Genomic DNA, 23479 nt, shown 5'->3' on the forward strand with positions numbered 1-23479 from the left:
GATACACTTGACAACATTTGTAAGCAAGAAACACAATCATGTTTAATTTTGTGTGTAAGCCAGTGAAAGTGAGGTATAACTTGTGATTGATTATGTTCTAAACCTGCTTCAGGGTGTTCTGTCCTGTGTGACAGGACTTTCTACTGCACACTCTTGATAAAATCAGGCCTCTGAACAAATGAACAAAAGCATTTTAACCACCCAGACTCTTCCTTAGCTACCATCTGGCCCAGGGGTGGGCAAACTTTTTGACTCGAGGGCCACAATGGGTTCTTAAACTGGACCGGAGGGCCGGAACAAAAGCATGGATGGAGTGTTTGTGTGAACTAATATAAATTCAAAGTAAACATCATTACATAAAAGGGTACGGTCTTTTTTTTTTTTTTTTTTTTTTTTTTTAGTTTTATTCATTTCAAACGGGCTGGATCCGGCCTGCGGGCCGTAGTTTGCCCATGGCTGATCTGGCCACATGATACCTGACATATGTGGGAATGGAACAGATTATTTAGATAAAGGGTTATGATGGTAAACCTCATTTTTGGTGAGAAAAGGAGTAACTAAAAAAGGGAAGGGAATTCTGTTTCCTGTCCCAAATTTTTACTCCAGAAAATGGGCTTTACAGTATCATATGTCCTCCTCAAAATAACTGGCCCAAGAATCCTGTTCCTTTTCAGAGTTTGACTTAGATGAATCTCCTTAAAATACCCACAAAGCCACTAATTGCCTTCACCAAACCCTGTTTGATCCCGATTTACATGAATTAACTGTGATAGTATTGAATTTTGTTCCAGAAGATCAAGCTAATCAAGATTTTTTTGTAATCACCCTCTTTTGACAAAGCCATTTTCATTTTTGAGCACATTACCTAAGTTTCTTTGCTCCAGCAGAGCCAGCAAGGCAGCAGAGACTCAATGAGTTGGCATCTGTTTCTTAGGGAGGGGCTTCCATGTTATATGGGTCAGATATGGGGAGCTTAGGAGCAAATAAGAAGCAAAGATTCTCTTCTGCCAGCATCTTGCATTAAAGGCAGAGTAATCCAGCCCCCTTGCATGAAGTTGCATCAACATGAGCATCATAGCAACAATAATAATAACTAATACTAGGGGGTAGGAGTCGGGTGGAGGGGGTCAATGTGGGGAGGAGAACATCTGTAATATTTCAACAATAAAGACAAATTTAAAATTTTGTAAATAAATTACTTAAAAATAATAATAACTAATACTGAGTTATTTACTAAGCACCAGGTGCTGTACTAAAATTTTTATATGTGATATTTCATTTAATCTTTGAAGTGGGTAAAGTGGTTTCAGATGAGGCATTGAGCACAGAGAGGTCAAGTAATTTGTTTAGGGTCCCATGGCTAATAAGTAATGAAGTCACAGTTTTAACCTAGGCACTCTAGGCTTCATTGCCTTTAGATTACCATGTAAGCAATCGGGTATGTTAGACATGTACACTGAGTATGAGTTGCTGAATTATCTAAAAGTAGGGACAGGACTGTAGGAGACCAGAGTCAGGAGAGATCACTGCTATCTAATGCATCGGGAAGTCTTTAGAAAAGATGGAACTACCTAAAGGCATATAATGTAGGAAAAAGATGTTTTTCTGCTGGAGCTGAGAAAGAAGTGCCTGGTAAACCCATAGGATGCTTATTTAAGCAAAAGGCTGATAGACAAATTACCGAGGTTTTTCTTTCTTGGAGAGGGCATTGCTAGGAGGTTGAAGAACAGGAACATAATGGGGTCTATAGGCAATATCTCAAAGCAAAGCTGTCTGCCCTCTAAAATTCCATGAGGAAGTCCTTTGAAGGAGAATGCATTCTTAATAGATTTTAAGACATATTAAAAGATTACTGTCTTTTTTTAAGAAGTGTCAAAAGAGTGGAAATAAATTTTTTTTAAAAATATACTTTATTGATTTTTTTACAGAGAGGAAGGGAGAGAGATAGAGAGTTAGAAATATCGATGAGAGAGAAACATTGATCAGCTGCCTCCTGCACATCTCCTACTGGGGATGTGCCTGCAACCCAGGTACATGCCCTCGACCGGAATCGAACCCGGGACCTTTCAGTCCGTAGGCTGACGCTCTATCCACTGAGCCAAACCGGTTTCGGCTGGAAATAAATATTAAGAATGAAAACAAATCTCTTCTACATGAGAGAAAGAGGCTTATTTTATTAACCAATTATACCTGGGTGGAATATGAACCAGGCAGTGTGAATTTAGTTCTATTGATCCAAACAGGATTATTTCACAGTGTGGAGTAAAAATAAAAATAGACCAAGTATGTGTCTTAAGCCCCAGACAACTGAATTATGACTGCCAGCTCTGTCTCTATATCACGTAGGGTGAGGATACTGCTGGGCACTGAGACATGTTAGCCTAAATAGGGCATTCAGAATCTTGTGGACACCTAGCTTCTCCCTGTGGACATATACACCATACACTTCCACATCTCATTTCTGTCCTTTGTATTTTTTACAGAACTTGAGGCAAATGCTGCCATAGTCTCTGGACAAAGGTAAGATGATCATTTCTGCAGACTTAGCATCAATATGGCATAAGCCTCTTTGAAGGGTATCTGCTTCTTAGCCTTGAAACCCCTTCTAAAGTAGGGAGCTGTCATGAGTCCTAACCTTTCAGAGGTGACATTTTTTGAAATCAAACTTGGTGGCTAAATTTCTATCTTTCTTGATTGTTTTGAAAACTAAATGAGATAATATGTTCTGCACTCAGCATAGTGAGTAAATAGTAAATATCCAGTATATAGGAGCTGTTGCTATCATAGTCATTAATAATAATCCTTGCAACACCTTCTGAAGTATAGCTGTTTGATCCTCAAGGCAGAAGAGAAAAAAAGCCCGGCGTGGTCTGACCCCAAAAACCCATGCTTTTTTTGTTGTTTTCTATGCTGTCTCACATAACCTAACAAAATGAAATGCAACTGTGGCTTCTACCTCATTAGCCCCATGGAGAGGAGTATTGTTGTTTTCAAAAAGCCATGCCTTTTCAGTGTAGGATTGCACTAGATAACATTTTAAACAATTTCTTATATTTGTACGTCAACTTAGTTTGTAAAACACATTCACAATCATTCTGTCATTTAATCCTCATATTGACCCTGGGAAGTGGTGGTAATAGCCAGTATTTGTTTGAATGCTATTCCATGCCATGCACTGAACTACAAGCTTCCTAGATGTATTACCTCATTGATTTTCACAGTATCTATTGGGAAAGTAAATTCTCTTTTACAGATAAGGAATGTATAGATCAGAGAGGTTAGCTAATTTACTCAAGATAACAGATTTAGTAAATGGTGAAGCTGAGATTCAAACCCAGGCATCCTGACTCTGGAGCCCTCACATTTCACTAACATATTGTGAATGAGATTTATAGATCAAGAATCTGAAGCTTAGAGAGAATTACAAATCATGTCCAATAAATGCATAGTAAGACTTGACCCCTGTTATTCTGGCTCTAAAATTGCTATTTCTGCTGTGCCTGTCTAGGCTTTTTGTTTTTGTATTGGGCTAATAATTGAATTCATTTACATTTCTCAAGCATACACCAACTATGTGACTAGAGAAAGAAGATAATCAGACCAAAAAACACCCTTTGGGTATTTGTTTCTAGAGCTACCTGAACATTCATCATATAAACACCAGGACAGTATTGCTGTGGCTTTTGTTTTGACAGAGAAAGAGGCACTTCCATTAGAAATCTTTCTTCCTCGGAGGCTATGACCATTTTCTGGGCTCCCAGCCAGAAAGCCGTCTTCACCGCTTCTAAAAGGATGTGTAAATCTCTCTGACTTGTAATTCCACCCCAGCTTCAGCCTCACCTCTCCTTGACTTCGCTTGGCTTCTGGGGCAGTCATTACATATAAAACTAAGATAATGAACAGGGTGGCTAAATTCCCAGGCATAGTGCCACTAGCAAAGGGTCCGCTGGCAAGAGTGAACAGATCAGAAAATTACAAAGAAGAAAATTACCAATAAGCCAGTATTCCTGTGACTCAACAATATTCACTGTGTATAGTGTTTATATACAGGTGTCTTCAAAGATGTATACACACTTTAACAGCTGATAGCTCAATTTTAATAAAAATGATATGTATTTTAATAAACACTGCCTTTATAGCTCTAGCTGGTTTGGCTCAGTGGATAGAGCATCGGCCTGCAGACAAAGGGTCCTGGGTTCGATTCTGGTGGAGGGCACATACCTTGGTTGAAGGCTCCTCAGGCCCTGGCCCTGGTCAGGGCTCATGCAAGAGGCAACCAATCAATGTGCTTCTTTCACATTGATGTTTCTCTCTGTCTTTCCCTCTCTCTCCACTCTCCCTAAAAATCAATGGAAAAATATCCTCAGGTGAGGATTAACAACAACAACAAACACAAATAAACCCAGGCTTTATAATTATTCAAAGTGTGTGTAAACATTTTTTGGGACACCCTATATAAATGCTATTCATTGTACACACACACACACACACACACACACACACGTATATCTCACACACATTTATTCATATGCAGTTATGTATATACTCAATATATATTATCACGAAAATGGGATTATACTATACATAATGTTGGTAGCATTTTTCCTCACTATGATACCATGAACAGTTTTTTTTTTATTGTTGTCACTATTATAGATGTCTTCCATTTTCCCCGACTTGCCCCCTTCTGCCTATCCTCTGCCCCAGCTTTCACCACATTGTGTCTATGGGCTATGCATATATGCATATATGTTTTCTTTCATACTCTGTATCCCCATGACTATTCTGTAACTACCAATTAGTATCTAAATCCCTTCACCTTTTTCACCATCCCTCCAACCTCCCTCCCATCTCATTTATTGCCATTTTATTACTCATACTAGGGGCCTAGTGCATGAATTCGTGCACCTTGAAAGGAATTGTGGGCCACGAGGCTGCAGTGGGCACAGGGGCGGGTCTCGGCCCATCCTCCATGCCCCCGCCCCACCCCTCCTGCCTCGGCCCCCGGTTCCCTATCTGCTGGCAGCCCTGCTCCCACTCCCGCCACCGCTCCCACGTGCTGATAGCACCGCCTGCTCGCACCTGCTGACGGCATGGAGTGATTGGGGCTGGCGCCAGCAGCAGGTGCAAGTGGGGCCAGAGCCATCAGTTGGTGCGAGCAGCGGCTGCTGCCCTGATCGCCCCTCAGGAGCAGGGGGAGGGGGAGAAGTCCTGTGGGGCGATCCGATCCTGCACCGGGTGCTGGCAGCGGATGCAAGCAGCAGCTTAGGCTCCAGCAGCAGATGCAAGCGGGGCTGGTGCCAGCAGCAGATGTGAGCGCTGGGCAGGACCGTGGCGCACCAGAGCAAAGAATTTTCAGTAACCACCAGAGGCTCACCCCAATGACAGTGACCGGCACCCCACCTTGGTCTGGCAGCCCCACTCACCTGCTCCACCATCTTGCCACAGCCAACGCCCACCATATTCCATACCCTGTCACTTGCTGCAGACACTCGCCATGTTCTGCGCGCACCCCCTGGTGGTCAGCGCGCGTCATAGCAACCAGTTGTTCGATTGTTCTGCCATTCAGTCTGTTTGCATATTAGGGTTTTATATAGATAGATTTTTTATCCTTTTTTTTTCTTTTTTTTAATATTTAAAAAAAAACACACAGGAAACTGCTTGGATAGGCCAGGTTGTGTGGAACAAAACCTCGGGGAATTACCAGGGAGGGGTGGACGGTGTAAGCCAGGTTGATGGAGTCTCAGCTATGGTGCCTGCCTATCAGCTCAGTCTTGATGTGGTTTCTTTATTTTTTATTTTTTTTAATTGATTTTAGAGAGGGAGAGAGAGATAGAAGCATGAATGGTGAGAGAGAATCATTGATCAGCTGCCTCCTGCATGCCCCCAACTGGAGATCAAACCCACAACCCAGACATGTGCCCTTGACCAGAATCAGACCCGGGACCTGTCAGTCCACAGGTTGATGCTCTAGCCACTGAGCCAAACTGGATAGGGCTCGATGTGGCTTCTTTAAATTCTTCGTTGTGGACTTACATTCATCTAAATTTAAGGCAGTTCTGAATGATGGTTGTTCTGTAATTTGGTTGTATCTGGGAGGATTCCAGTACCACATTTACCTACGCCATCATCTTGACCAGAAGTCTCAATGAACAATTTTTATCATTAACCTTTACAACATAATTTTTCATGACTGCATATAATGTACCATGATTTAATTAACTGATCTGTTATTAAGCATTTATGTCCTCTGTTTTCATTAATATGAATAAAATGCTTTGACAACCTGGTGTGGAATTAGAGCTCTGTAAAAAGATTTGTTTCCTTAGGCATCTAGAAATGGAATTGCTGAGCCAGAGAATTACACTAGGGTTTTTCAGCCTCAGCATTACTGACAGTTTAGATGAGATAACTATTGGGAGTCGGGGCTGTCTTATGCATTATAGGATGTTTAGTGGCAACCTGGTAGGTGCCACTTAAAGTTGTTAATAGCATCCACCTCCCACCTACCCCAAAATGACAATAAAAAAAATGTCTCCTGACATTGCTAAATGTCCCCAAGGAGGCAAAACTACCCCCTATTGAGAACCATTGCAGTAGACAGTTTACACTCCATCAGGAGTTTCTGTCCCTATATACTCAATAATACTGGATATTACCAGTTTAAAATCTTCACATACTAAAAAAGGGGATTTAAATAGGGACAATCAATATACCCATCAGTGTATTGTGAATATATTCCCATGTATATTCTTCTGTAATATGACTTGTAATAAGTTACTGTCTAACTACACCAGGTTCATGGTAAATGCCAGCATATGTTAGTAATTTCTAGATTTTAGGTTACTATTAACTTTTGAAGGGGAATAATATTATCTTAGGAAATGGGTGAGGAAGTTGGGTGATTGTGTGACGTTCCAATGTCTTTTACCTGTTTTCCACAATTTCACCAGCATTATGCTTTAATCCTTATTTTTACTAATGTAACAAGTTAGACTCGCTTTTAAATTTTAATTATAGAAGGAATTGTGCTCATTGTCCCAGGGTTCTCTCCAGAATGACTATATAGTTCTCCTGCCTTATGAATGAAACTCTTATCTGAAGAGCCCGTTTTTGTGTGACTTGATTCCCTCACCTCCTTGGAAACTTTGTGCTTCCGTCTGTCAGCAGTGATCCCAAAGAGATAATTGAAAAGTCCAAAACCCCAAGTCGGAGAAATTCCCGAACTGAAGAACCAACTGTGGCTTCTGAAAGTGTGGAAAACGGACATCGGAAGCGATCCTCTCGGCCTGCTTCAGCCTCCAGCTCTACTAAAGGTTAGCAGTGGGTGTGGGTACTATTTGTAGGTCAAATAGAAGAATGGGATCCTTATCACAGCAGCAGAGGACTTTGTCCTTCATCTTTGCATCTATTCCTCAAACCTGTCAAGTTCCTTTGTCTTCTGTTTGGTCCTTTATTTGTTAGTTCATTTAACTATGTGTTTTTTGTATACGTACACAAGAACAGCAAGCACTGTTAGAAAAGAACATAACAGGCAGATTGATTCATTATCACCAACGACTTCAGATATGTCCTCAATAACATGGCCCAGCCAGCTTTCTATGTTTCTGTAATCAACTCTCTTTTCCCCCCTCCCTACTGTTTTTAAACCTACAACCCTTACTTTCTCCTCTCTTCTCAGCAGAGACTCTCACCTCTTCCCAGAAAAAATAGAATCCCTCTACTCTCACTACCAAGACATAAATCTACCAATGTCGTCCTTTGCTCCTACTATAATAGAGTAGTTGTCCCTCCTCAAGTTGAAGGCCAATGCCTCCACTTTTGCCTTTGATCCCACCTTCTCAGATCTTCTCAATACCATTACACTACCAGTTTTCTCTGTTAACTATTATCTCCTTTTTTAATTAACTCTGCCCTTGGCTTTTATGACCCAGAACTCTCAGTAGTTTTCTGACTACGCTGACTGCTTCTTCTTAGTCCCTGTACCCAGACATTGTGTGTTGGCCTTCCTCAAACTTCAATCCTAAGTTGTCTTTTTTCTTCAACTTATATTTTCTCCCTAACTTATTCATGCTTCCCTTCAGTTAGAACCTTTCATATACTCATGTATTGATTTCTAGTACAGTCCTCTCGAGATTTTAGATAACTGCATGTATATCCTTAACAGGACCTCACATTCAACATGTCTGAAAACAGACTTGTGATTTTCACCCCAGTGCCAGGTGGTACTCTGCCATTGTTCCACCTCAGTGAATGGGACCACCATCTATTATTAGGCAAGTCCTCCTTGGCACCTCTCTCCCTCACTCTCATATCCATCACAAAAAGCTGCTGATTTTGTTAGGTGGCCCAAATTCATCCACTTTTTCCATCTTTATTGCTATCCTAGCTTAAACCCCTTCAATGATTTACCATTACCGTTCATTACCATTAGAATTAAAGTCTAAAAGTGTCAACATGGCCCTGGCCGGTGTTGCTCAGTTGGTTGAGTGTAATCCCAAGAAGAGATGGAAAGCTGGAACCAGTTTTAGAAAAGGGGTGGGGAATAGGCTTGTATACTTAACCTGGACATTATTCCAAAGTGATGATAGTCATGTTAGAATACCTGCCCCATACATGTTTTGAAGTTTAGCAAATAGCTTAGGAGAGGCCATAATGACTTTGTGATCTTCAGAGGGGTGCTGAGTGTCTCCCTAGAGGATGGCAGAGCTCTGGCCAGACCCCAATTGTGCCCAGATCTCCACATCAGCACTCACGTTATCAGTTCTTAACTGTCCTAGGGTAAGTTACCTTTTAAATCAGAAATGAGTGCTGTAGCTCTTTGGATTTTTAAGTGTTAGAGCTCTTGGATCCAAATTAAAGCATAAATATATAATTTGGCCAGCTATGTTGTATCCAAATATGAACCAAAGCCATAAAATAACTTTCCTATGATTGTATTTGAATGCATATCCATGGAGTGATCATAAAGTATCAAGCTGGATTCTAAAAGTTATGGTTCTCAAACTTGGAAATGTGTAGTACTGGGGACCTGGAATATCTTCCTGCAGCATCACTTCTTAAAGTTTTGAAGAGAAAAAGCATTTTGCCTTTTTGTACTCATAAGATTTTAGTCATATATGCAGAAACAAAATCAGAAATAGTGTGTGTTTTTCACAAGAATCTTGAAAGTTAAGAAATATTATGAGCAGTTTATGAGAAGTATTGGTACTTTTGTGTTATTGAGGAAATGGTAACATTAATCATGTTTCTGCTGTGAAAACAGTTTGCTTATATTATGTTGGTTGAGGCCGACTAGACTGCCAGCTTGGAGCAGGTGGGATGGATGATTTCTGGGCAAGTTCAGGGAGGCCCACATGGTTGATAGGTCATGCTTTAATCGGTTGTTTTGTTTTTGGTTGGTTGGATTTCCCACACACACACTTTTAATTACAAACACAGAAATTGTACTTGATCTGAAGTGTTTTTTATAAATATGCAAATGAGTAGTTCTTCTCCTGGCATGATGAGTTCCCCATTAACACAGAAATGATTCTTTTTCCCTTATCATTCTTAATTTACTCTTCTGTGTATAATTTTGTGTTATATTTTCAGCCAGGGAAAAGGATCAGTAGTTAAAAACATGAAATTCAATGCATAAGTTAGAAACCAAGGAAAATAGGCTGATATTAGGGACGTTCATAGCAACTAGTAGTCATCAGCAGCTGTGGGTGTCCCTGTGGGGCCCTGAGATACCTCTGACAGCAAAGTGGAGTGAAAACACTACCGTACCCACAGCCAGTGACTTGAGAAGCAACAATCTAAAAACATAGAGTGGCCTGCCTGGCGTGGCTCAGTGGTTGAGCGTCAATCTATAAACCAGAGGTCATGGTTTGATTCTGGTCAGGGCACATGCCCAGGTTGTGGGCTCAATCCCTGGTGTTGGGCATTCAGGAGGCAGCTGATCAATGATTCTTCCTCATCATTGATTGTTTCTATGTCTCTCTCTCTTTCCTCTCTGAAATAAAAAATATATATAAAAATAAAAATAATAAATAATAAAAACAGAGTGTACAGATATTCTTAAAACAGAAGTGTTGTTATTGTGGAAATGCAAATGAACAGACATAATTAGATATATCTTATGGGAGAAAAACCCTGAACAATAACTGTCTGAAACTGCGTTCTTGTAGCATCATTTAGAAACCAGACATGCAAATTTTGAAAGGAAATGTTCAGAATTTTTTTGCAATTAAATAGAAATCTTGGCTAGAAGTAGTACAGTAAAAAGCCCAATGAAGTGAGCAAAGTCAAATTCAGTTTCTAAAATTCCTTGAAAGTAAAGCAAAGCCCACCTACTAGAAGATTTAATAGAGTCTTGGACTGTAGATTTGGCCAAGTTTGCTTAATGTCAAAATGAGACAGCCAGGTTGAAAAAAAATGCCCATATCAAATTACCAATTTAAATGGATAACTTCCTAAAAGACTGTTATTAACCCAGTTTTTTATCATATAGTTAGCTCTAAAATAAGAATATATGAATGCTGTAACTCCGCTATTAGTTTTTGAACCATTTGTATATCTTTCTTTACATTAATTTATAAAACCCTTGGTGGTTTAAAAAGCAATTTTTTTGACAATATATGTGATGGTTTTGGGGTTTTTTTTGCCAGTATAATATTGAAAGGGGGGATCTTGGAATTGGGATTATGCTCAGTCAAATTAATTAGGCAACCTTTAGGAATAGGCCTGATACACACCCTGAAGGTACTATCAGTCACCTAGAATTCCTTACCTTAAAGGGTTTGCCTCTAGATTCTCTTATTGTACTCAGGGGAGTAGTAAAAATGATAACATTTTGTTGCAAGTATAAAATTGAATCACAAAACAAAAAACTCATCTTTTCAGACAGATTTATACACACATTAAAAATGAATTTGTTCTGTGACCCAGATTGGCTAGATTTATCCAGGGAAGGTGATAAGAGACTTCAGAACCAGGTCGATATGTTTTTTTCCTCATGGTATCTTTTAGATACCATCCTCCACCTGGTATCTAAAAGGTTACTTTTTTTTGTTGTTTCTAGCACAAATCAGTTGTTTACTCAGGGTCCCACTCATTGATTCATCCTCAGGAGCAGAGGCAGCCTGCCAGATCTTTGGGTTCTTTGGAGCAGTAACAGATGGAAGGAGATGGGGAGGGAAAGCCTGAGGTTGCTTACCCAGGCCCCCCTCCCTACACACCCTTCACCTCTTTTCCCAGCCACATATGTGTTTCTCAAACACACCACTTGATCCTTCATATCACAACAAAGGAAAAGCTTCCAAAGTTGACCTAATTAATATTTTTCTAAGGATGAATATTCAGTCAAGACAAAACTCTGTTTATTTTTACTGCAAATGACCAGTTTGCTACTGTGACAATGAAGCTTAAATGTTGAAAGTAAAAGAATTAAGGGGAATTTTGGTTGAATGAGACTCTAAATTGCATGCAATTAAAATGGACACCATTATCAGCATTCTGTCAGATTAACTGTCCTCTGATTAGCAAAAGACTAAGGAGAAATCAGAGAGACTGATTCTACCCGATAGCACAAGCAACATGGCCTCCCAGCAAAAAAAAAAAATTCAATTTCAATATGTGACATATTGAAATTTCCAAAAACATTGCATAAGTCACCTCTTGGAAAGTCATCAAAGCCTCACTTCTTAGCAATTAATATTGCTTTTTACACCTACCTTTTGAATCTGGGTTCTTAAAATATTATGATACAAAAGAGAGAAGAAAAATTGCTTAGAACACTAAATCTAAAATGCAGCATCCGAAAATTCAGCCTAGTTTTCCAAAAGAGATAAATCTGATTCATTTCATACATTAATGTGTTAGAAAAGAATTTTTTCTCCTTGATATGAAATAACTTTAAAATACTATTTTCATATTAAAACCAAAATATCTACGTAGCAGCATGAAGAATGAGGGTGAATTTTTAAGATCAATATTAGATTTTAAATGTTTACATTTGGAGAATTTCAAACTATTCATTGTACTCTGCTGTAAGAAACTTGTATGGAAAAGTTTTTTAGAAACATAATTTAAATATGAGATAAAATTGAATTAATCGATGTAAGACACTATGATAATACAAAAGGAATTAAGTCACTATTACCCTGTGTGTAAATCACTCAGTTTGTGCACCTCTTCCTTGAAGTCCTCAGGCTCACCTGGACTCACAGAGTAGGCTGTGGCTTGCTCTGAATTGCTTCTATGCCTGTATGTATCCACAGCCATGATGATATACCTGGCTAGACCACAGTAGACACTTGTTGACCAAGGGTCATGGCCATGTTACTTAGAAACTTTGGCTCTAGCATGGCAAAATAAATTCATTACTGCAAAACAATGGCTTGGCTCCAAAAGGGATCCAGAGGCTTGTTTGGCACTCAGGCACGATTTACTCACTTGCGTGTCGCATCATTCATTGATTTCTCATCAAAAGCACTGTCAGTCTATCCATCATTTCTTTGGGTGATGGGATTTGGTGATAGAGATTGTGGGGTTAATTGCCTAGCTAAGGAAGCTGTCCTCATCCTGCCACTTTTTCCAACCAGGTACATGTGCTTCATCTCCCACCACCTGTATCACATTTTCCCAGTTGCCAGGTTCTAGTACACAGGGCGTACCCTCCTCCCACAGAAGCCAGAGACCCTCTTCACACTGAGTGCCCCTTCTGAGGCCTTAGACTGGTTCAGAGCCAACAGGGCTCCACTTAGGTTACTCTGTGTTCTTGTGGACTACCTAAAAGGCACTGCTATAAAAAGTTGCCTCAGCTGAACATGTCCTTCCTCTCCCCCACAGACATAACCAGTGCGGTGCAATCCAAGCGAAGAAAATCCAAGTAAACAAGCTGGACAGCGACTTGATACTTGTAAATGTGTATGAATTTTACAAAAAGCAGTTTTGAGCTGTGACTTTTTAAAATCACTTTCTGTACAGCTAGTCATTTTAATAATGTGGCCCTTTTCCTAGTCCCTGCAACCTGTTTCATAAAGTGCAACGAGAAAAGCAGAGTTGTTGAACCCTTTTGGTGTTGATGAAGTTCAAGGTTTCTAAAATGTTGCCATGTATTGAGAGGAGCTAATGTGATTATGTTATTAGTTTTCACATTTCCTAAGCAGCCTAGAGTACAGGGTGAGCATTTTTAGGTCTCATGATGTATTGTGCTGTGGAAGTATTGTGTGAGTAGCAGTAGTGGGGACAAAAGGAATCTTCTCATTTGGAAATGTTGTAAATAATTTTATTAAATAGTGTTTTGGATGTATTTGTTGTAGAAATGGACCAGTGAATAAAGAGAATCTAAGGATTTGTACAATGTGAAATACTGAATGTGTTAAATAAATGTAATTGTCTTAGAACATAAGTGTATGTTATTGATAGGGGATTATTGAGCAAGTGCTTTTCTTTGAATCATAAGTGAATAGGAACAGCCTTCTTTGTGAATTAGAATCCCATCTTGTCCTGATTGCACCTGAGCTGCATCTGACAAGTTGAGGGAAATGCAGTCTTGCTCACTGAACTCATTCTTGGCTTTGAAGAAACTAGCCCTTTACAACACTGTACCTCGCACTTTATATGTTGGTCAGATCAGATCTCTTTGTATTGCAAATAACAATCAATTTAGAGAGGATCAAAGACCCAGGATTTTCTAGAGACAGGAAGTCATCAGCAACCCAGAGAGCACCTTTTCTCCACTTCATACAACTGCTTCTCTGGGCACATGATGGATTGCTCCAAAACAACTGTTTATACCTCCTCCATTCAAGATAAACCCAGCCTGACCAGCAAGAATCTTTTTAACAGCATCAAGAATCTAGCCCAGTTTAGGTCAGCTTTCCACCTTCATTCCAGTTCTGTGGTTAGATGGGCAGTCCCCAAATAAAAGCAGTTGTTTTGTGTTATGTTCTTCAAAGATGCCCATTACATTTCACTCTTTGGCTGCCCTGTAACTCACCTGCATCAGGCTTAGGGGTGACTTATCATCAACATCCCCAGGTTTTCCCTTTCCTGGCTTAATTCTTACCTAAACACTGCTTCTGCTCCCATCCTACTCCCTACCTACCTTCAGGGGACTCAGATGCTTGGGGCCCTGTCCTTGTCTTGGTCTGGGTCTCAGCCTTCTGCTGTGTCTCCTACCAGCTAGACATATACTCCATCCTTTCCCCTGCAGTAGCTCCTTGCCATTGCCATAACTCAATGCCTGAGATCAAAAGGATGAGTTGGTGATTCTCTGTCATGCTCTTAGTCTCATCTCTATTTCAACTGTCTTATTATATATGTTTTACATTATAAGGATTCTCTAAAAGTAGTTATTTATGAGTCAGACCCCATGCTGTCTGACTCTGTTCCCAGCAAGCTTATCTACCCTCTTCCTTCTCTTATGACACACACGAGAACCAAAGCCAGCCTAATAATAATACCCTCTGCCAGTACTGTGCTTGAGATTACAAAGTGCTTCTCAGACTTTACCTCTATTCAGACAGAAAGTATAATGTGCTTTAAATAGATTTTTATTTTGTTTTTCTTTATATTTCTCTCTCCCATAGAGGAATAACATTACAATCTAACAATCAAAATTCTGTTACACACATACACAGGCATGCCACAAGACCATGTTGAGGTGGTTGTGTCCTTGAGTCTGTTGAAATGTCACAACATGGTCAACCAGAGTCTCCTCGTTCCAGCCAGTCTCAACACAAAACACCCAAGAGGGATGCAGTCTACTTGGTTCCATTTGGAACTAGGTGGCAGGACAAGTGGGGAAATATAGGGGGTATAGTGTGTCTGCATTCGGTCCCCACATAAAGCCACATGGATCTGAGGAGGCCTCCAAGAGCTCTGGTGGGGTCCTTATTGCACCTAAGATATTAGGGGTCAGAGCAAATTGATCAGGATACCGGCAGGAGTTGGGAGCAGGCATACTTCAAAACAGCAGCAAATTGCATTCATACACAAGTGATACCCTGCTGGGGCCAGACTGGCAAAGGCTGGAAAGTGACACCCAACTTGAAGAGAGCACTCAGACATATGGGGAATCACTGTAAGTCACCCTCTGATGTAATGGGGACTCACTCTAGAAACGGGTCCCTCTGACAAACTCAGTTTTGGCAAAGTGCTGGTAGTATTGACATGAATTAATATAAACTGGAACAAACTTCTCCAGGGTTCTCTGAAAATATCAGTCAAGACAAACTCTCCAACCCCTCACCTGTCTAAGGTTGCATAGGACTTTGTGAATCCCGGTTCCCTCATATATTCAAGTTCTGTGGTTTAAAAAAAATCCTGAAGCATGCTCAAGGTGAAAGGCACATACACAGTCAATACAGTATGATGCTTCAGGAGTTAGACTAGCAGGAGACTGAGTAATGTTGGTTCTTAGAAATCTATACACAATTAAAATATTGCCACACTCAAATACTACAGAATCTATAGGAAAGTACAAAAACCTATGAGCCTTGCAATCAGCCAGGTGATGAGATTGGAAGGTTCTAGAACTACAGGAGCTCCAGAAATATGGGTGAGGGAGGGGCCTTTTGAAATTTGAACCTAATGCCCTATTATTCACTCTTCCCCCACAAGAAGGATCATGGGAACTACCCTGGACTGAGCCTAGGCCCCAGCAGAGGAGTAGACAAGAGGAGTTGGAGGGAATTTCAGCTCTTGGAAGTGCTGAAGACCCTACGCTGGCTGTGAAGTGACCGAGGGGTAGCTGGAAGAAAAATGTGACTAGGTCATAACTGAAGGAGAAGCTTGGGGCCAGGAACAAGGTTGCCAACTACTGGGGCCGTAGTGGACTGGCGTGGGGACTTTGATCTGTTCTTAGTGTAGATTTGGCTTACTCCCTTGGACAGGAGACCCCAATAGGGCTTCCTCTGTCACCATCCCAGTATCCATGGGGCTACCCTCTCTCTTACCCATACATCCCACATGAGGCTTGGGGCTACAGGGTCAGGAAGGGCAGCTGCCTTTGCCCTCATGGGAATGCAGAGTTATCTCCAAGCCTCCACTTAACTGTGAGACCTAGAAACCTGGAATTAGAGTGAGGGGGGAAGACCTATGTTAGTTTCTAACAGGAAATCTTAAGTTTCAAGGAAGGAAGAGCACATACTAGTAAAGGACAGAAAGAAAAAAAGGGAAGCAACTTCGGGCATCCCAAGAGGCTATTGCTGGTGTCTGAGCCCAAAATTCAGTCCCACCATGAGAAGGGGAAGTTGGTCACCCCTGTTCCCTCTGTTTCACCCAGGGATTCAGGTTCCCTCCTCCAGGTATTTACAGGAAGAGAAGGGGAGGGGAACCATAGGGCACCCATTTCTCCCCAGCAGCCTAGAAAGGAAGAGAGCACTCAGGAAGAAAAGGGAGTGTGGCCCTTAGGGCCCAGAACCTGGAGCAGGACTTTGGGGATTAGGACGGTGAAGCTCCTGGCCTCCTACCTGGAGTGTTTATTAGCCATCCTGGGCAGGGTGTGAAATACAAAGCCAGAGGCAAGATGAAAGCTGAGCTGTCAGTCTTGGGATGGCTTCACCCCACAGCTTGTCCTTCTCAGCATCATTCTTCTGCATTCTTACACTGGGGTGTGCAGTTTCCCCGCCTAGAAGCCCTCTGGCCTGCATCTCTCCTAAGCTAGTTCTAGCACCTTGGACATGTGAACAGATGGCCCGGATGGCGGGGCTTTGCCCAGCCTCTACTCCTGGTGTGATATGTTGGGGGTGGGTTTAACTAAGCCTTTCAGACTTGGGCCTGCAGAGGGGTGGATTTCAGGAAGAGATTTGGGAGGTGAGATTATAGGAAAGGGAAGTGGGGGCAGACTCCAGGCTCCAGCCTGAGAGCAGGGTTAGGCCAATCTCTGAGCAAGCACACAGTACCAGCTCCCATGGTGCCCTGCTTCCTACAGCTTCTCAACCTGTCCTGTCTACACTTCCAGTAGGCTGCCTCTTCCCTTCATTTCCCTCCACCTTCTCCCTTTAATTCACATCTCACAGTCCTCTTCTACATACTTTACCTTTCCAGGCCTAAGCCACTACAAGGAGCCCAGCCCCCAGGGTGAAAGGGAAGGGTGAGACTAAACATAGAAACCTTTAGTCTCAACCTCCCTCCTCCACCCCACCCTTTGGGAGGGCATTATTGGGAATGGAAAATAAGGAAGCAGGAGCGAGGGTAGTGCCAAACATGAGATAGGGCGAGGCTTGTAAAATGTGAATTGAAGGTAAGGAAACAGCTAGACCTGGGACTGGAAAAGGAGACTCTGAGAAATAGGGGTGGGCCAGAGGTAGAGGAATGGAGGGCAAAGATAAAGGGGAATGTCAGGGCAGAGGCAAGGATGGGGACCAGAAAAGGAAGGATGGAGTCAGTATGGGAGATGAAGGATTAGATAGATGTTGGGCAGGGGGCCAGAAGAAAGAGGGTAAAGGGCAGAGGAGGTCCAGAGGTGGATTAGAGAATCAGAGATGGGAAAATCAAGGGGACTTTAAAGGGGGCTATCACCCCACCTCACACACTTGAGGGAGGTTGTGTAATCAGCCCGAGGTGGGCTGCGGGCGCCCCTGGAGCAACACACTGGCTGCCGCGGAGGGGCCCGATAGCGGTCGGGGGTCGGCAAAGGGTTTGTGGTTGGGCCGGCGGACGCTCAGTAGTTGAACTGGCGCTGGCACGGCTGGTAGATAAAGTTGCCCTGGTGCTTGGGCCGACGCGGATGGCTCTCGCGGGCGCGGTTCTGCCGTTGCATCACCTTGGCGCTCAGTGCATGGCGCTCCGCCCGCTGCCGGGCCCGCTGCATCCGCCGCACCTGGCCCGCCCTCTCCAGCAGCGCAGCCCGCGCCGGCAGAGGGGCGGCGGCGTGGTGCGGGGCGCGGAGCTCGCGGCGGACGGGCGCCAGCTCCCTGCGGGAACAGAGCGGGGCCTGGTCAGGGCCGGACCGAGCGGAGCGAAGGGTCCCCGCACCCTCGCCCTGGCGCAGTGCTGTCTCCGTCCAGAAGGGGGCGCCCAGGTCCCAGCCCTTCCTCCAGGCTAACCTGGGGACACCTCCACGGTTCTCGCCCCGTGACAGGTAAAAACCGGGCCCCAGGGAGGATTCGACTCCAAACTCCAATTCGGCCCTTGCCTTTCGTAAAAGCCTCTAGAAGCCGCACCCCCGTGACGTTCTGGCCTTGCCCCTCCAACCCCATGACCCGTCCCCGGACTTTTAGCCACGCCTCCCCGCCTAAAGCCCCGCCCCTTGGCCCTCAGAGCCGCCCTAGCCCGGTCCCCGGCCCGTAGGCCCGACCCTTGGCCCCAAAGACTCTCCTCTATAGGCCCCGCCCCTGCACCTGGGCAGCTCCCCAACCTCCAGGCCGACCCCGCCCTCCGGCCCGGCCCGCTCACCCTTCGCTGAGGTCGCCCTCGGGCAGGTCCGCGTCGGGGTGCGGGGAAGGGGGTCCAGGCTCCAGCACGATGGTGCTGCCGGTGACATAAACGGACATGCTGGGGTGCTCGATGAGGAGGTCCTCCAGGGGGCTGCTCTGGAGGCGGGCGGGCCCGAGTCCGGGCCCTTCTGCAGTGAAACAGGCGGGAGGGGTGACAAACCAGCTCTCGTCCATCAAGGAGGGCGCGGGCGGAGGGCGGCCGGCCGGGGCAGGAGCGGCCCCGGGACTGGGTGGAGCCGCGTAGCTGTCTACGGGGCGGGGGCAGGGGAGCCATGCGGGAGGGGGAGGCGCAGCGGGGAGGGGCGCGCGCGCACACACACACACACACACACACCGGACACAGGGGTGGGGAGAGAAAGGGCATCGTTAGTCAGACCCGCAGCCCTGCCCGTCGCGCCCACGGGGCACCCAGGGGCCAGGAGTCTCGCTAGGGCCCCAACACTGCGCCGCCAGAAGACGGCCCGGCTTGCATGGGACGGGACCCTGTACCCCACCTCCCAGGTCACTGCCTCAGCCCCAGTTTGCCCAGTAGGCCTACGGGAACTCCCCAATCCCCTAGCAGCTCCCTTCCCGCCGCTGCTGGGCCACCTGACCTTCCCAGGCCCAGGAGTTAGAGTCCTGGCCCCCGACCTAGGCCTCACCCGGCAGGTCAATGATAAGCCAGCCGTCCACTTCATCCTCCTCCGAGACGAAGGCTCGGGGGCAGTCGAGGTCCTCAGGGGGCGGGGGGTTGCTGAAGAACAGGCTGGTGAGGCGCTGGAACATGTTGGGAGAGTGAAGCGGCCTCGGGGGGGCGCTCTAAAGCAGTGCAAAAACCTGGGAGGCGTAGAGAGGCGTCAGAGTCACCACTGACTGAAGTCTACCCCTGCTCCTGGCTGGGGAAACCACCCCCAGCCCCCAGACCAGATCAGAGTACAGCAGGGAGGTGTGGGGAAGACTTGCAGTGTGTGGGCTTTCTGGTAGGTCAGCCTGCTTTCAGGTTTTTCTATTTCCTGTGTGACCTTGGGAAGTAATTTAACTGATCTGTGCTTTAGTTTTCTCATCTGTCAAATGGCAATGAAAACAGTACCCTCCTCTTGACCTTTATAAGAATTAAATGAGCTAATAATAGTATTCTCCTCTAGGCTCTAATAAGAATTAAAGGAGCCAAGCACAAAGAGCTTAGGACAGTATGTGGGCAGGGTAAGCATTCAATACATTAATCACCTTGTTATTATTAATATTACTGCATGCTTTAGGGACATGGAAAGAGTGGTATATGTGACCAGACTGTCAAGGAAGGTTTCCAGAGGATTGGACATCCAAGCTGGATCTTGAAGGGTAAATAGGAGTTCTCCAAGCAAGGAAGAAATTGCCCAATGTTGTGATTATTTATCATCATCACAATATTGCTAACATTCATGTGCCAGGTACTCTACTATGCACTTTATTTCTATTACCTGATGTAATCCTCACAACAACTCTAGGAAGTGGGTATAATTATCACCCCTCTTTCATAGGTGAAGAAACTGAGGCTCAGAGACGTAAAGTAACTTGCCCAAAGCTTCACAGATCCTAAGACAGAGAGGTAGGATTTGAACCCATGTAGTCAGATGCCAGAGGCAGCACCATAATCACTATATTCCATTGCCTTTGCTGGGTGTCTGTCTGAATTAGGCATTTTTAACTTGGTGGCTAAAGGCCATGGTTCATGTGTATTTTTCTGGGAAGACGGACCTTGGTTTTCATCATGATTTCCCAAACAGCACCTACTTGTGTGGCTTGAAAAGTGCTGGCTTGCAAAAATCTCACAGAACTGCTACCGTGTGATTGCATGGACCTCCGTTCTGTCTGTGAAAATGAGCTTGGAAGATCCTATTCCCACAGGCCCTCCCCCTTCTTACCCCTTATTCCCAAGCCCATGCTCAAGGGCAGTATCCCTGGCTAGGAAGAAGATCACATTGCCTGGCCCCAGGGAGACAACAGGTCAGAGGGAGGTGATAGTAGAGGGAGGGAGATATCACACCCCAAGAGCCCTTACGGATTAGCACTGAGGGTTAGACCAGGATTCAAGGCCTCAATCAGCCCTTCCCTGGGTAAAGATGAGGAAGGACACCTCTTACTTCAGGAATGCAGACACCAAGGAGGTGGCTATAGATCTGCTCCTTTTCCCACCTCAGCCTATCTCAGGACTAGACCTGGTCTTGGGGTACCCTCTGGATGTCCCTAAAGCTTCACCCTCCACATCTGTCCCCTGAAGATGATCAATAATTTTGCTATTGGGCCACTTGTCACCTTCCTTGAAGGATGTTTCCACACTTACATTCCCTGAAGGCATTCTACTCTTACCGTTAACCCACCTGGGATATTTATGTGCTTGTGACTACCTCTCCTATTCCCTGGGTATGTTTTCACACTTGCCACAGAATCCCCTAAACTCCATATCCTGAGAGTATTTCCACATATGCAGACCCACAGTAGGCTCCAGAAGGAAGTGCTCCCTGGGTGCTGGCTTCCCTGGTGGGAGATCTATGGGGATTATGAAAGGTTGAGCCATTCCAACTAGTACCTGCCCAGCACAAGCCACATATCCCAAACCACTTGTAGCCACAGGAAGGCATTAGTGACTCAGTTACCAAAAATCCAGAAAGTTTGGCCCTTCCTGAAGGAAGGAAAGATTGGGGCCTTGATGAAGAACCCCCCACCCCCGGCTCTTTCCATTGAGAAGGTGAAGAAGTTAAGGATTCTTTCAGGGACTATCATATTCATCCAGTCCATTTCGCAACCTGAGGATTAGAGGACATAAGTCTCTCAGGGCAGGCCTAGCCCCAGGTCACTGAGCATCCAGTTCAGAGCGTACACAGAAAAACCTCAGTGCGAATAGTGCCCCAAAATACTCATTATGCAGAAGAGATAGGTCAGATGTGAGTCAGGCCTTGATCAAGTCACTGCTCCCCTCTGACCCCCCTGCCCACCTATAAAAGGGTGTGGGGTTCCTGACACCAAGGTTTAGCATGCATTTTCCAGAGCACCCACTGTGTACCAGAGCCTGCTCTGAGCCTCCTCAAATTACAGACAGATTGAGATAAGAAGGCCGGGGTGGGGAGAGAGCTGCCTGCCCGAGGTCACACAGCAAGTCAGTGACAGAGCCAAGAGTAGCAGCAGCAGCAGGCAGCCAGTGCCCGCCCCTCTCATGACCACTGGGGAGCCTCCTGGGTTTTCTTTCCCAGCCCTGCCAGCTTCCTGGTTCTCACATTCCCAGCCCTGCTCCAGGGAGAACCATTCCCTTTAATAACTGCAGCAGCTGTGCCCAGAATAGCACTTGAGCCCCAAGCCACCTCTACCCCAGCCCATCCTTGAGCAAAGCCCATCCAACTGTAGGCCCATCCACTTAGAAAGTCAGAAGCTCTCTTCTCCTGCCCTTTCTCCTGCCCCTCTCCATGAGCAGAGAGGGGCAGCACAAATCTTACATTCACCAGCACTAGGCCAGGTCATGTCCTTCTACCTGATAACTCTGGGTGTTGGGGAGGTGATGAAGGGCCAAGCTCTCACCCCCACCCCCCATCCCCACTCCAACATCAGCTCTGGAGATGCCCTGATACAGCTAATAACTCTGGTGGTCAAAACAGCTGGGAGACAGCAATTTTATTGGGCTCTGGGACTCCAAGGTACAAAGTGAGGGTCAGAGCCACAAAATGGGACCCAATCTCCAAAGAACCCCTGGAAAAAGACCCAGAAGTGAGGAGCCCTAGGAGCCCTATCAAATTTGGATGGTATAGTGTGTTCTCAGTGATAGGAGGATGTGTAACTTTTCTTGTATCGAGTTCCTACTAGGCATGTGCCCATGGCTAATGCATCTGTCAGTCACTCAGTAGGCATGACTCTAATTGGCTGCATGACCAGGAATAATCCACTTCCCTTCTCTGGGCCTCAGTTTCCCCTTCTGTGAAAGGGGATCTAAGAGCCCAAACAGTTTGGGGGCTGGGAGTGAAATTAGATAAAGTCCACATACAGGTCAGAGATTAAGAGGATGTTGTTATGTTTGTCCCGGAGGTGCAGGGAGGGGATTCCGCCACCATCTGGCACTGCCCCAAGACATGGGGCTGGAACTCCAGGACTCCCTTCAGCTCCATCGACCCCACCACCACCAGCCTAGACCCAGCAGCACTATCCGAGCCCCTCTCAAGTCGCAAGGAGAAAGTAGGGGTTCAGGGGCCTGACCCCAACCCCTGGATTAACCCAAGAAACTGTCAAGGCCCCTCCGGCCCCCACTGCTTTTCAGCGTATCTTACCCATGGGCCCCGTCCCAACCCAGCGCCCACCGGGTCAAGGCAGGACAAGCGATCCTAAGGCGGGGGGCCGTGGGGGTGGGGAGGGCGGGGCTGGCCTTAGTGACGTTTCAATGTCAAATGCAAATAGAGAGACGTCATGGTCTACCAGGCATGCGGCAGCCAATCGCGAGACGGGAATGTGGCCCCGGCGGCCACCGATAGAGACAAACAAAGACCCAGGAGCTGGGGGCACCGGGAGCCCCTTAGCCAAAGCCGGTCGGGACTCACCGGGGTACCCAGGCGGTGCGGAGGGCCGGGTGGCGCTGAGGTAGTTGTTCGGCGGAACGGCAGGGGTCGGCGGCTGATCACAGGCCGGACGGCATCGCGGGGACTGGTCAGGGAGGCGGCGGGGCTACGCGCGGGACTCCCGTGGCTGCTGCGCTCGCCCGCGGGGCTTTGAGTGTGTGCACCCGCTGCTGCTGGGCTCGCAGCACAAATTGGAACGTTCAAACAGCTGATTGTGACGTCACAAAGGGGCCCGCCCGCCTCGCGTCACTGGCGGGCGGAGCGGTGACCAATCCCAGGCTGCGGATCCCCCTCCCCGCCTCCTCCACCGTCCGCTGACTAGTGCTCCAGACTCGGAGCCCAACTCCGAGCCTCTGGGTGCCGCCGGGAGGTGCGGCTGCTGGGAGCTCGGATCCCCTGCCCCAGGGTGACCCACAGATCTCTCAGTGAGAAGATCCCAACTCCTTCCGATGGAACCCCCATCTTCCTGCACTCCCTCCTGATACCCCAGCG

General features: G+C 45.6%; 2 protein-coding genes across 17 annotated transcripts in view; one reads left to right on the plus strand and one right to left on the minus strand.

Annotated features, from left to right (window-relative positions):
• Positions 1-23479, plus strand: part of NCOA6 (nuclear receptor coactivator 6) — a 137202-nt gene that overhangs the window by 98398 nt on the left and 15325 nt on the right. For 6 of the 15 annotated variants that reach the window (XM_036321063.1, XM_036321062.1, XM_036321068.1 and 3 more), the window contains 3 exons: positions 2484-2520; positions 7168-7316; positions 12807-13391. In XM_036321063.1, the coding sequence (XP_036176956.1) occupies positions 2484-2520; positions 7168-7316; positions 12807-12940 (320 nt within the window). In that variant the 3' untranslated portion in view covers positions 12941-13391. Of the gene's footprint in view, positions 1-2483; positions 2521-7044; positions 7085-7167; positions 7317-8167; positions 8454-12806; positions 13392-23479 lie in introns of those variants that run through there. The other 9 variants (XM_036321070.1, XM_036321076.1, XM_036321064.1 and 6 more) reach the window with 6 other exon arrangements.
• Positions 14523-23176, minus strand: TP53INP2 (tumor protein p53 inducible nuclear protein 2). 2 transcript variants are annotated; one of them, XM_036321082.1, is made up of 4 exons: positions 22970-23176; positions 19073-19247; positions 18391-18559; positions 14523-17909 (listed from the first exon to the last, which is right to left on the minus strand). In XM_036321082.1, the coding sequence occupies exons 2-4, from the start codon at positions 19194-19196 to the stop codon at positions 17657-17659; spliced, it is 546 nt and encodes a 181-aa protein (XP_036176975.1). In that variant the 5' UTR covers positions 19197-19247; positions 22970-23176; the 3' UTR covers positions 14523-17656. The 2 variants fall into 2 exon arrangements, with proteins under 2 accessions (XP_036176975.1, XP_036176974.1); XM_036321081.1 differs by having other exon boundaries at positions 18391-18679.

Source organism: Myotis myotis, unplaced genomic scaffold (assembly GCF_014108235.1).
Source record: "Myotis myotis isolate mMyoMyo1 unplaced genomic scaffold, mMyoMyo1.p scaffold_m19_p_9, whole genome shotgun sequence".
In the NCBI taxonomy this organism is placed as follows: Eukaryota; Metazoa; Chordata; class Mammalia; order Chiroptera; family Vespertilionidae; genus Myotis; species Myotis myotis.

Bases quoted from the DNA above. Each gene is read 5' to 3' on its own strand.
- TP53INP2 (XM_036321081.1), bottom strand. From the start codon at position 19,196: ATGTTCCAGCGCCTCACCAGCCTGTTCTTCAGCAACCCCCCGCCCCCT. The intron at 18,680-19,072 runs GTGAGGCCTAGG...CCCGCCCCGTAG, and splicing joins GCTTATCATTGACCTGCCGG to ACAGCTACGCGGCTCCACCC. The intron at 17,910-18,390 runs GTGAGCGGGCCG...CTGTTCCCGCAG, and splicing joins GAGGGCGACCTCAGCGAAGG to GGAGCTGGCGCCCGTCCGCC.